We start from the raw sequence: 15,913 nt of genomic DNA on the forward strand, positions 1-15,913 counted from the left end.
ATTAAATCCCAAATAGAGGCGTCTCATATTTTAATTGAATTCTTTGTTATTGATATGAATTTTAATAGAAATTACAATAGAAACTAATAACACATGGTTGTTTATTATAAAATATAGTTTATCTTGTCAAGTCGGACTTTTTTTGACTAACTTTTTTTATTAATATAATAATTTGATAATTTTTTATCAACAATAAAAATATTTTTTAATACTAAATATATTATAATAGTATTAATAATTAAATAGTACAAATATTATAATAATAAAATATAGTTTATTTATTATGAATAATTAAAAAAATTTAAAAATAAAAAACTAAATAATATATTATTAATATTATACATTTTAATAATGTAATTTAACTATAATATGATAGTAAAAAAATTAAACACTAATAGAATTAAATGTTATTACAATTGTTAAAAATAAAGTCAAAAAGAGTCTAATAATTTGAACTAAAGTCGACCAGAAAATTGTCGTACACCAGAAAATACTCGTACACTTCCTAAAATAGATTTGTGTACATAAATTACATTTTTTTAAAGAAAAGTTAATAAAAATTTCTTTGTCCTTTTCTCTATATAAGAAACAATTCGAAGCTGGTTTCAAATCAAAAACATTGAACTTTTATTAAAATGTATAAAAAGATTCAAATTGTTAAGAGAATAAAACATTTGATAAACCATTTATTAACCATTCATAAACTATTAAATTACAAATCATTTGTTTATTCCAAAATATAGGTGGTTTAATTAACGAAAAAACGATAAATGTACTATATTTAATAATTAAATATTAATACATTATTATCAAACAATTTGAAATAATAATGTTAATTAAAAATGTTGTATTATATTTAATAGTATATAAAATTATTTTATAATATATTCGAACTAGACTAGTATATTTTTTATTTATTAACACGTAAATTAATGATTTTAATATGTTATTATTAACAGTATTATTTACATAGAATTTAGATAACCACAATTTATTACTAATTTTAACAATCTTGTCATTATAGAAATCATTAATTATAATTATTACATTATGAAAACAATCCAAGTTAAACCAAACCCACCTTACGAACATTTCAATTACGTTTTATGTATTTCTCTATCTTTTGAATTGAATGTATATTTTAATTTATAATTATGGTATTATGTTGAATGTTAATAATAAATAGCTTTAATATAACAATTAAACTATTCTTTTAAATGTTTAATTTTTACAAAAAGACATTAATTATATACTATAATTGTTTAATAAATATTACTATTGTTGTTTCCAAAAAAACCGTCACCTGTTTTATTTATATGTATAATATAGTTATTAATAATTAAAAAAACTATATTCATTTACTATATTGTTGATATTTTTGGTCGGATCAGACATTTTTTTTCGATATCTTCTCGTGTATTTTTCAATGTTAAAAGCCAAGAAAACACTTATAAAATGCACCCGATGTTCTCATTTATTGAGTTAATCTCATGTTTATAATTTAATTGATGTTATCAAAAACAATAAAAGTTGGTCAATTTTAAAAGCAACCCAGTTCTTATTATAATATTTTATCAAATAATTTGTTATGTGTTTATGGTTCGTATTTAACCATCGGTTCTAAAGTCATGATTTTGTGAAAGCAAGATTATTTGAACAGTGAAAATGTTCATTTGATAATCATAAAGAAATGGTTTTAACTTTGTAATAAGTTGTTTAAAATTTTTGTGTTTTATCAAGTTTTGTTTTATGACGACTTGAATAATGATACAAAAATTATACTTCAGCTTCAGTACAATTTCGGGTTTTATGCTTTAAAATATGTTTTTATTGTCACTGATAAGTGCTTGTTTTTTCTTAATATTTTACAAAAAACATAAATGATAAAAAATACGATTCATATCAGCTTTGCACGTCTATCGTTATAGTTTAGTCCTTGAACAAACAATGTTCAGGACAGTTTTTTGAATGTGTTGGTATTGAAATATTTTCATATTATTTACTTTCGATAAAAACATCAAAAAACGAACTTTGAAAAAAATAACAAGTTCACTCTTCAAAATATCGATTATGTAATTAAAATAATTAAGTGCCACATTAGTAATGCTAAAAACTTGTTAATCGATGAGTCACCGTTGTTCATTTAAGATATGAAAGTTGAGTTGAGTAGATATGGTGGTATCATTGGTGTTCTATTTTTATGATTTATGTTTAAAAAACACATTTCGAAAAATATTAGACATTGTTGTAAACTATTCAAATTATACCGAACTATACTTGTTAATAACAATAATTACAGAATAACAAAAAAAACAATTTAAAAAAAATGATAATCTTAACAACATATAAATTTTTAAAGAATTTAATTTCGTAAAAAAGAACAAAAAATACATCAAGAACGGTTTAAAGCATCATTTGGAAGAAAAAAGATCAAAAAAGAATCAGTTTATAAAATCAAAGTGAAAAATGAAATTTCTTTGAGTAAAATTATTTTTTAAAAAATAAATTCTATTTTAGGAAGTGTACGAGTATTTTCTGGTGTACGACAATTTTCTGGTCGACTTTATGTCTACGATAATCAATTATGTATAATAAAATAGATGTGTTTGCATTATCCAATAGATTACGACCATAAACATGACATGTGGCATTAATTAAATGGTAATGATGCTTTATATTAATGAACTAATCAAGTTACAAATAGTGTTCTGCTTGAGTAAAAAGTTATATATTTTACTTTTAAAAACATTTAATTTGTTTTAATAGTATTTATATTATTATTTTTAGTAAGTCGATTATAAAAACTGACATATTATAACAATAGTTTTTTGTTAAAATTCAATTGTTAAAATTTTAGAACTTTTTAATACAAAAATTTGGTGATTACAACTCAATGTTTGTTTTATTCTTTATTATCTGAATCATTTGCTTTATCTATGAACATTAATTATTGTCTATTTGAACATCATTATTGTCTTTGAGTGTCTTGTCCTGTTTTTGAGTTTTATCTTATGTCTTTGATCATTGTACTCTTTCTTTGAGTATCATGTCTTTGATTATCAACTTATCTCTTTGAGCATTACACTCTTTATGATTACATTGTATTATCATTCATAAAAGTTATGTCGTCTGTTATGTTTATTGTATTGTAACCTATTTAAAATTGTGTTGTAATTAATTATGGTTATTGTTACTAGTATAGTTAATAATAAATTAATAGTAAAATAAGTTATCATTTGAACTATAAGTTTATGTTTGAGTTTTTACATCTTTGAATCATGTACTAAACAATTTAATTAATTTTTAATACATTATTTCGTTTTGTATAGTTTAAAACTATTTATGTTATAATATTTAAACCATTGTTTTACTATTCATTAAACTGAAAAAAACTAAAAATAAACGAAAACTGATAGTATTTTAAATAGTTAAATACCATAAATGTAGTTATTCATTCTGAGCAAGAATTAAAACTTGAAATAGAATTCAAATGAACGTGGGTTTGTTCTCTTTGAGTCGAAAGTAAGTTCTCATTATCAGTATTCGTATTGATGCTGCAATCAGCTGTTATCTGTTGTGATCGTTGTGCTGGAATAACATCCGTTTCAGCTTGTATCACCTGTCTTGGGACAACCCAAGGCAAAGTTTCCATTTGGATTGTGACCAAGAAGCGATCAACTTCTGGTACAGTGAAGTACTCAATCATTTCTGAAGTAAAAACATTACCGGCTTCCTGGAGTAAACGACTTGCCTCCTTTAACGAAACAAACATTCGCTTCACTCGACCCAAATTAACACCAACAACACTGGACCTTTTGAACGAAGCTACTATTATCTTTTTTCGTCGCCTTTGATTCCATTACTTCCAACACTTCTTTGTGTGATATGTTATTTGCATACCAGTTGGTTCTCTTGATGTATCAGACGTTCTCAACGAATTGTGGAGTCTTCCGTCTTTATCGCTCAATTCTCGGATCCAATCACTTAAACCTTTCTGGAACTCATCTTCTTGTTCAACCATGCTAGTCGGGATTGAAGGAAGTGACCTTTCCTCAATTGTTGTTGAACCTCTTGTGTTCATGGCTTGTTTGGTAACACCAAAAAGCACAAATCTAGTGGTTGGACAAGATGGCTCGAATGAGGTACGAAGTAATGAAAAACGACATTGTGGTGACTTGCAAACTGGGTCATTTCACTACTAATATGACCTGTGAAATTGTCCATTGCTACGACCGCTGTTTCGTTTTCAAAATACAACAGTTTTCTTGTCCTTTCAATGTGTGGTATGAGATGGTTAACTAACCACAATTGAAAAATTGTTCCAATGACAAACCCCGTTTTTGTATAATAAAATGACCAACCAGGAAAATCCACTTCAAGATCAGAATAATATTTCTTGTTCGGAAGAACAATTGCTGGAGTTACAAAAGAACCATCAAGAGAAATACAAGCTATACACTTGCTACGTTTGCATGAGTGAGAAACTCCAATTTTGGGTTCTTCTGAATCCTTAAGTTTTTTGTACTTCTCTTTGGTAACATAAACAAACATGTTATGTTTATCCATCCAATCAGAGAAACCGACTTCATCTACGTTGAAAAAAGTGCTGCTGGTGTTCCATTTAACAATTTCAATGATTTGTAATTGTCATAAATGTGGATGAAATCAAGTTGTACTCGTTCCAATTCATCCGGCACTGCTTTAATTTTCACACATAATGAAAATGTTCCATGTGTCTTCTTAAACCACTCTGTGATATTTCGAAGAAAGGATCAATTTTTTCACAGATATTTATTATAAGCGAATTAGTTAATGCAATTTTCTTTTCTGAACATAATGGTATGAGTTTTTTAATATATTCATCCATTCTTTTTGTTATTTTACGAAAATGCCAATCTGGATTAACAGTGTTGGGTTTTTTAAATGATCAGAAAGTGTTTAAGGAGTGATGCTGAATAATCTACTCATGATTGTTAGAGAAAAATCAGTGTTATTTGACAGTAATTTGATTTGTTCTGTCATTGTTAAAGACTCCAATAAAAACTGTTTTAATGATTCCGATTTTTTTATTGTTTCAAGGAGTTTGTTAACTTTTTCCCTTTCCATTGAAGTGTTAATACGCGGAGTAAAAGCGTTTCTTCTGATTTCTTGAAGACTTAAAGCTTTTCTTTTTTCGGTCATTTTTTTCGACATTTTGTTATTTACAGTTTTTGTTATTCAAATATTTTATGTTCTTAAAATAAAAAACATATTTCAAATAAAACTATATAAAAAACCATAAGGTGGCTCATTCACGTCAGGTAGTTAATTCTTCATACTGTAATGGTTTTTTCAATAAAAATTTTGAAAAAAAGACAAAAGCAGGCGTCTCCAATTATTGCTTTTCAGTATTTAGAGATCAAACTGGTATTATTAATAAATTTTTAGCAAAAAAAAATAATTGTCGAATAAAATAGTTTTTGGTATCATTTGGTTAAGTTATTCCTTAATTGGAATTTAAATTTTTAATTTGGCAAAAATAATTTTTGGAGGAACTTGGAAAGTCGACTGGGTTTATTAAGGATGAAGATGGATATGACAAGAAACAGTTTATAGACGATAGAATGATTGTCAAAGAAATTATAAATGAAATGAAAGACGTACTCGACAAACACACCACAAACGACAATACCATTACAAAGATGAGACTTGTAAGAGGTATAATAGAATCAGCGACTAGTTGGTTACCATCTTGTACATGTGTTATATCCAATCAAACCACTTCCAATTGCATAGAAGGTTATTTTGGCATATTAAAGTTGAAATTTGGTGGCAAAGAAGTTTCTTTGTTGGAAATTGCACAACTTATTGAATCCGATGCAACCAAATTTGATTTAGAAATTGGTTTCAATTATGAAATGTGTAAAGGTGTTATCGATCATAATGTGTTAAACCTACTTCCCAAAGAAGTGTTAATAAATATAATGAAATTATTTAATTTGGTTTTAGGAGGTAATGATACACACTTGGATGATACAACAATGGCATCGTGTTCATGTGCGGCTTTTAGAACCAACAATTTCCCATGTATCCACGTTATCGCACTTTACGTTGAAAGAAATCAACTCCCTCTGCCTGCGATTTTGTTTGAAAAAGAATGTTTCAAAAGAACAATTTGTGTGCACACCAAAGAGACTATTGAAACAGAAGACACTGTTAAATGCTCAAAAAGTCGTAGAGATTTGCATTTTGCATTGGAGTCAATTGAGAATGTATTGAAAGATGACCAAACTCTCAGAGTGTGCTATTATAAATTTGTTAACCATGTTTTACAAAATAAAAAAGAAGCGATGGAACATATCAACGAATTGATTGTGGAAGAAGGAGTAAAAAGAATGAGACCAAGTCTTGTTGTAACCAAGGATTCACGTGGGAGGAAATCAATTTTTTCCAAAGAAGATGAATCAACAGATTTTGAACCAATAGCAAAACGTATTTCTATTGTTAATAACAATAAAGAGGAAAAGGAAGACAAATTTGTTGACGACTTGGTTGAGCCTTCTAGACAGTTTCAACGAGGATACAGACCCAGAGTCATGGTTGAAAAAGTCACACATCCAAGTATGAACAGAACAAAAAGAGAGCCACCAAAACTACCCGAATCTTTTAGAGAATGTTCACAACAAGCTAAAATGTTTAAACCCAAAGAGAGAGTATATAAATGTGGGTATCGCAGATATGTCGGTCATTCGGTTAGAACATGCCAAAAGAAAAACGACGAATTATCAAAAGTCAATCACATAAACAAAGAACAAATAGTCAACAATTATTCTATATTCTTTGGTTTACCTCATTAATAATTAAAATTTTGGTTTTATGTTGTTTAAAACAACAAATTACAATCTTTGGAAAACGCAGTTATTAAAACACATACTAATAAAGATAGTTTTTAGAAACCACACAAAACTTTAGAGTTGATATTTAATTTCTTAATGTTGTCTCTTTTGATGTTTAGTATTAGTTGTTACAACATAAATAATAATTTATTTTCACGTTTTATATAATACTATATCTAATTAATCTATTCTTTTAAATGTATTCACTTGTTGTTTGTGTGTGTAGTTGTGTTCTTATTTTGTTATTTTGTCATTTGCTGAGTCATTCATAATGCCATTTTTATTAATATTGAATGTGACTTCAATTTCAGGATTTAACCATACTGGTAAGATACCACTCAACTCTAACTGGCAAAGCAAACTCCTATGTTGCACCTTTAATGTCTCACAGTTAAATGTTGGGATGTAAACACTCAATTAATTATAAGAAATTTGGTGTGATTTTTCTTGTAAATGTTTAATTTTGTATCACTTACCCACTCATAACACCACCTGTAGTCCAATCTTAACTAATGCTATACCAAACAGCTCGACATTCGTTGCGTCTCTTCTGATAAAAACAAAACGACTGCTTATATTTCATACTTCTTGAATAACTACCTCATCCTTATTTTAAAAAAAAATTACATCCAATCCCTATAACATTATACTATGAGTCAACTGATATATAATTACAGTATTATCAATGGTTGTTTTTACAATTGTAGTGTCTCAAAATAGATTTTTAATTGGCAACTTAATTTTAAAAAATATTTCTTTGGTGATTGATATATCAATGTTAAAGTATTTTATTAAATGGTCAAATTTATACTTTGTTGATTTAAAAAATATTTGATTGAATCGACAACAGTTTATTTCAATTCAAACAACTCTTGTGTTGTTTGTTGTTTTACTTTATTTTTTATCGAACTTTGTTTTTTCATTATTAACTACATTGATATGAGAGTTTAAAACACAAACGTTTGCGTTGCTATTTGAAGTTGATTACTTTTTTCACTCGAAAAGAGTAGTCAACTTCAAAAATGTGTCCGATTGTACTTTATTGAGATTAAAAAATTAAATTTTTATTGCTCATTGTAGTGTCTATATTCCAATGTATATACTTTAACTTGAACAAAAAATGAAATGAAGAATTTAACATTCAATACAACCTCTGTAGAGCGGGTTCTTTCATGAGCGTGTCTTTTTAGATTAAAACCAAAATTTGAGTTTTCTATTGAGCTATTTTATTGTTTGATTAAATAGCTGACCGCTCTTGAGAGAAAAAATTACCATATACTCCCGCTTTTGAGAGGTTTTACTCTATAATGTTGTGATTTTTCACAATGAGAACTTTAGAATAAATAGTGTATCTACCAATGGAATTGGTTGTTACTGTATTTAAAAAGCAGGATTTAAATTAATTGTTTTGATACTTTCGTTTGATAGAAAGAAATGAAAAATGACAACATATTTTCAGTTTTTTGAGATGAAAAAGATAAAAAATTACCCTATTTATTTCTCTAAAATCGAAACCCAATAATATGAAATATTTATATTTTGAGAAAATAATAATTTATTAATAGCGGGGTGCGGGTGTAAAAGATAAATCCCTAAAAAAAATTAATAAACTCTGAAAATCCCGAGTTTCAGATCATTTTGATTCGATTTATTCTTTTTATCATTTAAGTGCAATTGCCTCATAAAACTGCAAATCATCACAGCATTAAATAAAAATTTAATAAAAAAACTATAATTTAAATTCATGTCAAAGCGAGTTGATGTCTATTCCATTCAAATAGTGGTGACATATTTAAAAGAATATGCAGACTTTATAAACATCATTTTAGTGTGTAAAAAGTTTGAATATATACTTGACCGTTTAGAATGAATCCAGTTCAAATTACCCCCAAAACAAAACCCTTTTCAAGTTTATACAGACCCAACAATTCTTTTCTCCTTTTGATATGAAACTAAACACTGAAAAATCACTATTCAATTATCCGAAAAGTGCCAGAAAGTGTCTTATAGAGATGAACAATTTCAATGTTTGTCCCCTCTCTGTTTACACAAAAGAAGACCAAATTTATTTTAAAAACAAAATTCCCGATTTTGTGCGAAAAATTAGTGAACAATCTTTTGAAGGTTCTCAAGTAGTTTCGATAAAACTTCCGCCCTCTGTAATTGAAATTGGAAATTTAGCTTTTAGTAACTGCTCTCACCTCTCATCAATTGAACTCCCATCCAATCTCATGAAACTTGGTATTTATACATTTGACAGTTGCAGCAGATTGAAAGAGATACACCTCCCAAAACTCGTAGAAGTAATTCCAGAATCTTTTTTTTTTCAAATTGTTCGTCGCTAACTTCTGTTAACCTAGTTCCAAACATAACTTTGATTTGTAGAAAGGCTTTTAGTGGGTGTGCTTTTAATGATTTTACAGTTGAGAAGGACGTGTATATCGATGAATTGGTATTTGTCCATAACACACTCACAAAGATCACATTTTGTGGCAAAAAGTGTATACCTCAAAAGACCTGTCGTTCTTGCCAAAATTTGGAAGAAGTTGTGATGGACAACACCGTCGAAATTATTGCAGATTCGGCATTTTCAGAATGCACTTCCCTTAAGAGAATTACTCTGTCTTCCAATTTGGAAATGATTTGTAAATGTGCATTTTCCAATTGTAATAAACTCTGTCAATTTCAAGTACCACAAAAAGTCCGATTTGTTGGGAGTTTTGCATTTAAAAATTGTGAACAATTGGACGAACTCAATTTTAATGAAAATGTTGTGTTTGAAGATGGTGGGTGCATTGAACAATGTATTTCTCTGACCAAATTGGATGTTCCAATTAATTATATGAAACACTTGTACAATGCAACTGAAAGTGAAAAGATGATTTTAGAAAGACTTCACATTAAAGTTTCAAACATGATGAAAGAAGAAGAAGTCAATCAAAAGGTATTTAAATTTGAAAAATTCAATGAAAAAGACAATGAAATTCGTGTTACTTCCGATTACATCCATCTTGGCGACTTGGACGTGTTTGAAATTAATTTCAATTACACAAGCGATCATTTAAGAGTCTACATTCCTTCTAGCGTTGTCGATACTAACATCAATTTATACGATTCCGACAATCCCATCGAAAAAATTGTCTTCCCCGAAAATGCACTTTTAATTAACGAAAACAATTATTGTATTAACAACGCGAAACGTATTCAACTTCCAGACACTATCACGGCCATACCAGAAAATTGTTTTTATGTATAAAAAGTTGAAAAATTTGTTGTTCCCAGGAATGTACGTAAAATAGGCAAAAATGCATTTTTTAATTCAAAGAATTTGACTTCGTTGTACATCCCAAAAAGTGTCACAAAAATTGGAAAAAATTAAATTAGTAAATGCTCCAATTTGAAGTCAATTGTATTTGAAGACGGTCACAATGTTGATATTAACAAAGAAACTGAAAATCAAGATATTATACATCGTGTTACAGCCGATATAAAAAAACTGAATTATTTCGTCGAGTTTCCTCTTGAGACGACAAAAATAGAAGTACCATCGAGTGTCACAAAAATAAGTGGGTTATATTTTAATAAGTACAAAAACCTCTGTGAAGTTGTATTTCCACCAACAATAAAAATATTCGAACGAGTATATTTCTATAATTGTCACAAACTCACTAAAATATCATTTACTGAGTGTAAAAACACATTAAACAATTTGGAAAATAACAAAAATGATATCAACACTTTTAAAACATTTTTCTTTGACAGTGTTGATGTTGACTACAAGTTTTATCTCCAAATGAACGCATTGGGGTACACATTCCATAATGTTGATTACTCACAACAAAATTTATATGAATTCGGTGACAAAGCCGACTTCTCCGTAATTAAAACTATTAACCACGAAGACAAAAACTTGTTAATGAAAAACACTCATTACTGGAAAACTCAATTTGACTTGAATGATACTTTCACTGAAAAGTTTGAAATGCCATCACAAATAGAAACACTCGAATATTGCAAGTTGGCGTCATACAATTTAAGAGAAGTCGATGTTTCATTAGTTTCAAAAAAGATCAACGAGTCGTCCTTCTACAACACCCATTTCTTACAAAAAGTCACTTTTTCAAACACTTTAGAAGAAATTGATGAAGAAGCGTTCTTTAATAGTTTTTCATTGAAGAGTGTTACACTCCCCCAAAGTCTCAAGAAAGTTGGGAAGCAGTGTTTTGCGAATTGTTACTCACTCGAAAGTGTATTTTGTGAGTCAAAAGAAGTGCTATATGACTCACAATGTTTCATGAATTGCTTCAATCTGAAATTCATATCAAAAGTCAAACATTTAAAAAGTTGTGTTTTTTGGTGTTGCAATTCTTTGTCATGTTTGACAATTTTGGAGACATTGAATGTATTCCTCATTGCATGTTTATGAAGTGCTACAATTTGAAAGAAATGGTCTTCCCAACGACGTTGAAAACAATTGGCAAATTTGCATTTAAAAATTGTTACTCACTTGAGAGCCTCACATTTCCAAAATCACTTGAAATGTGGAAGATGGTTGTTTCATGAATTGCTCGAATCTCAAACGTGTCAATTTTAAGAACAATAAGATCACATTTGGAAGTGATGTATTTGAGGGATGTGCATCACTGAGTTTGATATTATTTAATGAAGAAAAGACAACTTATTATAGTGGAGAAGTCAGTTATACATTATATAAACAATTTGAACAAAAACAAATGATCTGTGACAACGTGAAAGTGAAATTCAACGATTTAAAAATGTTTGGAATTGATATTTTAAAAGATGAAAAGGTTCATAGAATTGATGAGGGGGCGTTCTTTAACAACACAACAATTACTGAAATTGAAATACCTAATAACATCACTAAAATTGGAGACTTTTGTTTTGCGTGTGCAACACAACTTGAGAATGTCATATTACCCTTGTCAATAACAGAGCTCTCTCCTTTCTGTTTTGATAATTGTGTTTCACTTGAAACGATTAACTTGGAAAATATCACAAAAATTGGGATGGGGTGCTTTGATAATACGAAGTTTGAGAAAATATTATAAGAACAAGAACAAATTGATTTTTTAATTGAAATGATGATTTATTTGTGTTTTTTTTCAATCAGTAAATAAATGAAACACATATACATCTGAACTTAATTATGTATGTTTTTAATGTGTCAAAAATTGTTTTTCTTAAAACAATTTATAAATACTGATAACAACTATTTATTATTTTATGTTATTTTATTAATAATTTCCAAAAGGCTGAATAATTAATTCAATGCATTTATTAATTTAAGTAAAAAATGTTTTATTTAAGATATCAAAAATATCAATGAAATAATAACAAAATAAAGAAGTTTAAAATTCATCTTTTGGTTATTTGTTAATTAATATTAATTTAAAAATATTATATTTTTTAAATTGCTTTAAACACATAAAATTTCTTTATTGTTCTTATCAATATGTTATTTTAAAAAATTATTTATTTTGTGTTAAAAACATGTTTTAATTAAATAAAACCATCAAGACAACCACGACTTTACAGTATGGACACTCTGCATTATGCAAAACTTTACCTTTTGTAAGGATTTTATTATTTAATTTTAATAAAACAAAACTATTTTAATTGTTAAAATAATTCAATTCTAAAAATACCAGACACTCTGCCGTATACAAAAAAGGAAACAGAAAAAGCGCAACAAGACAGGTAGTATGTAAATAACATTTACAATCAATTAATTTGTTGAGCCAAGAGAAAAATCATTTGATGTTTGTGGTATTTATTAAAGATCTCTTTAAACTGGTATTAAATTGATGTGTACACAAATTGCTGATTGAATATATGATGCTCTTTCACAAATTAAAAACAGTATTATTTAATTTTTTATATTTTCATTTTAAATATAATTATTTTTTATTATTAAAATAGTTAGGCCCTGTTTTTTAGGGATATAACTAATAAAATATGTAACACTTTAAATAACATTGAAATAAAATCCAAGTGGTCTAAAAATCGGGAAATATTGACTTTATTAAATAAATTTCCATTTTTTAGAGTTTATTTTATGTGCATAAACAATACACAAGCCAAAAAGGAAAATCATCAAAAATTGGATTAATATCACTGTAAAAACAGGCCAAAACAAAAATAAGGGCGTTATTTTAAGTGTTAATACAACAACAAGTCATAACTCAATTTCTTATAATCACCACATTTTTATCAAATGCAGTGCTATCCAGTTGTGTAACACTTTTTGGTACAACAACAGTATTTAAATCACACCGTGCAAATACATCGTAATTAATGCTGTTTATACCGTCGTGTAAAACCACTTCTCTAAGTGATACACATCCAGCGAACGTCCATTCTCTCAATACTTTAACACTTCCAGGTATTTCCACTTTTGAGATTTTTTCACAACGTGAAAAAGCATTATATCCGATTGTTTCGACAGTCTCTGGTATTTCTATTTCTTCCAACGATTTGCAACCATCAAAACAAAGTTCTCGAATCTCTTTTAAAGTTTTTGGTAGCACAACTTTAGTCAAGTTGGTGCACGAAGTAAAGCACTCATAATTGAGTCTTGTCACACTGTCGGGTATAATAATTTCGCTTAACGTTTTTTCAAAAGCAAAACACTTATCGCCAAGACTTTTCACGTTTTGAGGGATTGTGTTATTATTCATTCTACGTTCAAAATCAAACAAACAAATATTTTTATATGATATTTTCCCATTTTCTGTTATCAAAGAACGACTATAAGACTCTACATACCAGATATTCAAATGAACAAATTCTCGGGTTAAAGATTTTTGACTTTTTCGCGTTTTTTTTTGAGTCTTTTTTTGAGTCTTTTTCTTTTTATAATCTGAATGAAGAGAGTCTTCAACTAAGTCGTAAAAATTATAAAATTCAGCGGGAAGACTCCAGACATTCAAAGTATCGACATTTGGGAATAGAGGAAGAATTTCTGGAGTGAGTGGTATCGGGTTGGAGTGAAACTTCAACATATTTCCTTTATATTTCTGATGTACATTTTCAATGTTTTTAAAATCAGAGATGTCACTAAAATACTGTGAGACAATCATCATATGAAATGGGTCAAGTTTTGCCATTTAATATGATTTTTGAAGATTTGATTATTATATATACAAAAATTTGTTTGAGTTTTGAAATGTATAAAAAAATTGTATATTGTTCACAATTAAATAAAAATATTTGATATAAAATTGATTTTTCGGTGTTATTTAGGTAAGACATTTATTTGGTAATTTTTGTGTTACTAAATGTGACTCCCGCTTGGAATGGGTCGGCACAATTCATTTTTTCTGTGCTAATTTTTTGTTTTTTTGTGGAAAATTATTTACACATTTTTTTAAACCGATAATTAAAATAAAGTTACCATAATTTGTAAATTACTAAATATTTTTTGTTTATTTTGTTTTTTAAAAAAATAAATAATCGGTAAATTAGTTTTTTTTAATTTTTTCAAAAAACCACAATAATTAAATAGCAAATTTTATATTTGGTTAATAATTTAATATTAATTTAAAATCGATGTTTATTGGAAAACACACATATCAACAAAAAACTACTAAACATGGTAAAAAAAAGAATTATTTGTCAACACATCAAAATTCTTTAATATAAAAAGTTTCATTCTACTATTTTTTATTAATAATTTCATTTAAACTAAACATTAAATATACAATTGATTTTTTTCTTTATTGTTAAATTATTTTTATATTACAACACACAATTATTTACAATTATATTTCAATAACACCACATCATAAACTTAAAAATTTAATTAGTCACCTATTGATTATCAATTATCAATAATTAAATAACAACAGTTTGTGTATAATGTTTCTTAGTTTATCACAATGTTTTTATTTAAAAACAGCCTAAAAAATTAAAAGTGGTATCTTTTAAGTACGTAAACATCATAGTGTGGCTTTTTAAACTTTTTATTTATATAAGACTGAAAACTATTTATATAAAGCATTTTGTGCTTAAAAAGTTTGTAATATAAAAACAACGTCCACAAGTTCGGGGAATTAATTGTAGTTTAAATTATTATTTGTTTTTGAATTATTTATGTTTTCATTTAATTTTATTATTAAATTTTTAACACGTTTTTTACTAAAAAATAAACTTAAATTTATTATATTATAATCATAAACATTTAACATTAATTAAAATTATATATATTTTTTTAAAAAAATTGAGATAAATAATTTAAATTTCACATTTATATTTTTAAATAATAATAAATATAATCAAATTTTGCTATATACAAACTTTTTAATTGAAATCTATATATTTTATATATTGTTAATACTTTATAAATATAAAATTACAAATATAAAAAATAAAAAATACGAATAATTAACAATTAATTTTGTATATTGTCTTTTTGCTTTTTATTGAATAATTCAATCTTTCTGCTGTAAATTTTAATGGACTGTTTAAATGATTAATTTGGTTTATTCGATTGAATGTTCTTTCCACATCACTTGTTGAAGGAAATATGGTTAGAAGGACGTCAACTATTTTAATAAGTTGTGAAAATTGATTGTTTTTTAATATTTGAAAGACGTCCAACAAACGCACTTTTGTTATATAATTAGTCTTTTCGATCAATGTTTGGTCATATTCTGATTGTAGTTGATCATTAATACTGTTATTAATAATTCTTTTTTTGTCTTCAACGTTCAAACGTGATAACAAGTTTTTTAAAATTAACAATTCATCATTTAGAAATAAATAATTGTTGTAACAATTTATATCTGGGTTAATTCCTTTTAATAACAAATCTGGAATATAATATATGTATAATATTTGATTCAAATTGTTATGTGTTTCATTATTTTTATAAACATCTTCGTTTATGTATCCAGTAGAATAATCAACCATATTATTTATTGAATTCATATTGACAGACATGTTTGTGTATTTAAATCTAAGTTCTGTGTTAATTATCAAACGCAATAACAGTCTTTCAGTAAAACCGATATCAACAA

The 15,913-nt window shown here is 26.9% G+C and overlaps 5 protein-coding genes across 5 annotated transcripts; 3 read left to right on the plus strand and 2 right to left on the minus strand.

Moving 5' to 3' along the window:
• Positions 1–3,451: 3,451 nt before the first annotated feature.
• Positions 3,452–3,772, minus strand: EIN_425460 (hypothetical protein; the record flags this gene model as incomplete). Its single annotated transcript, XM_004256537.1, has 1 exon — positions 3,452–3,772. The coding sequence occupies one exon, from the start codon at positions 3,770–3,772 to the stop codon at positions 3,452–3,454; it is 321 nt and encodes a 106-aa protein (XP_004256585.1).
• A 5,049-nt stretch (positions 3,773–8,821) lies between these two features.
• On the plus strand, positions 8,822–10,131 carry EIN_425470 (hypothetical protein; the record flags this gene model as incomplete). Its single annotated transcript, XM_004256538.1, has 2 exons — positions 8,822–9,208; positions 9,304–10,131. The coding sequence occupies 2 exons, from the start codon at positions 8,822–8,824 to the stop codon at positions 10,129–10,131; spliced, it is 1,215 nt and encodes a 404-aa protein (XP_004256586.1).
• A 537-nt stretch (positions 10,132–10,668) lies between these two features.
• EIN_425480 (hypothetical protein) lies at positions 10,669–11,301 on the plus strand (the record flags this gene model as incomplete). The annotated part of the gene is made up of 1 exon (XM_004256539.1): positions 10,669–11,301. One exon carries the CDS (start codon positions 10,669–10,671, stop codon positions 11,299–11,301), a length of 633 nt encoding a protein of 210 aa, XP_004256587.1.
• A 133-nt stretch (positions 11,302–11,434) lies between these two features.
• Positions 11,435–11,944, plus strand: EIN_425490 (hypothetical protein; the record flags this gene model as incomplete). The annotated part of the gene is made up of 1 exon (XM_004256540.1): positions 11,435–11,944. The coding sequence occupies one exon, from the start codon at positions 11,435–11,437 to the stop codon at positions 11,942–11,944; it is 510 nt and encodes a 169-aa protein (XP_004256588.1).
• A 1,134-nt stretch (positions 11,945–13,078) lies between these two features.
• Positions 13,079–13,573, minus strand: EIN_425500 (hypothetical protein; the record flags this gene model as incomplete). The annotated part of the gene is made up of 1 exon (XM_004256541.1): positions 13,079–13,573. One exon carries the CDS (start codon positions 13,571–13,573, stop codon positions 13,079–13,081), a length of 495 nt encoding a protein of 164 aa, XP_004256589.1.
• Positions 13,574–15,913: the final 2,340 nt, after the last annotated feature.

Source organism: Entamoeba invadens, assembly GCF_000330505.1.
Source record: "Entamoeba invadens IP1 unplaced genomic scaffold scaff_1105074724993, whole genome shotgun sequence".
Lineage (NCBI taxonomy): Eukaryota > Evosea > Mastigamoebida > Endamoebidae > Entamoeba > Entamoeba invadens.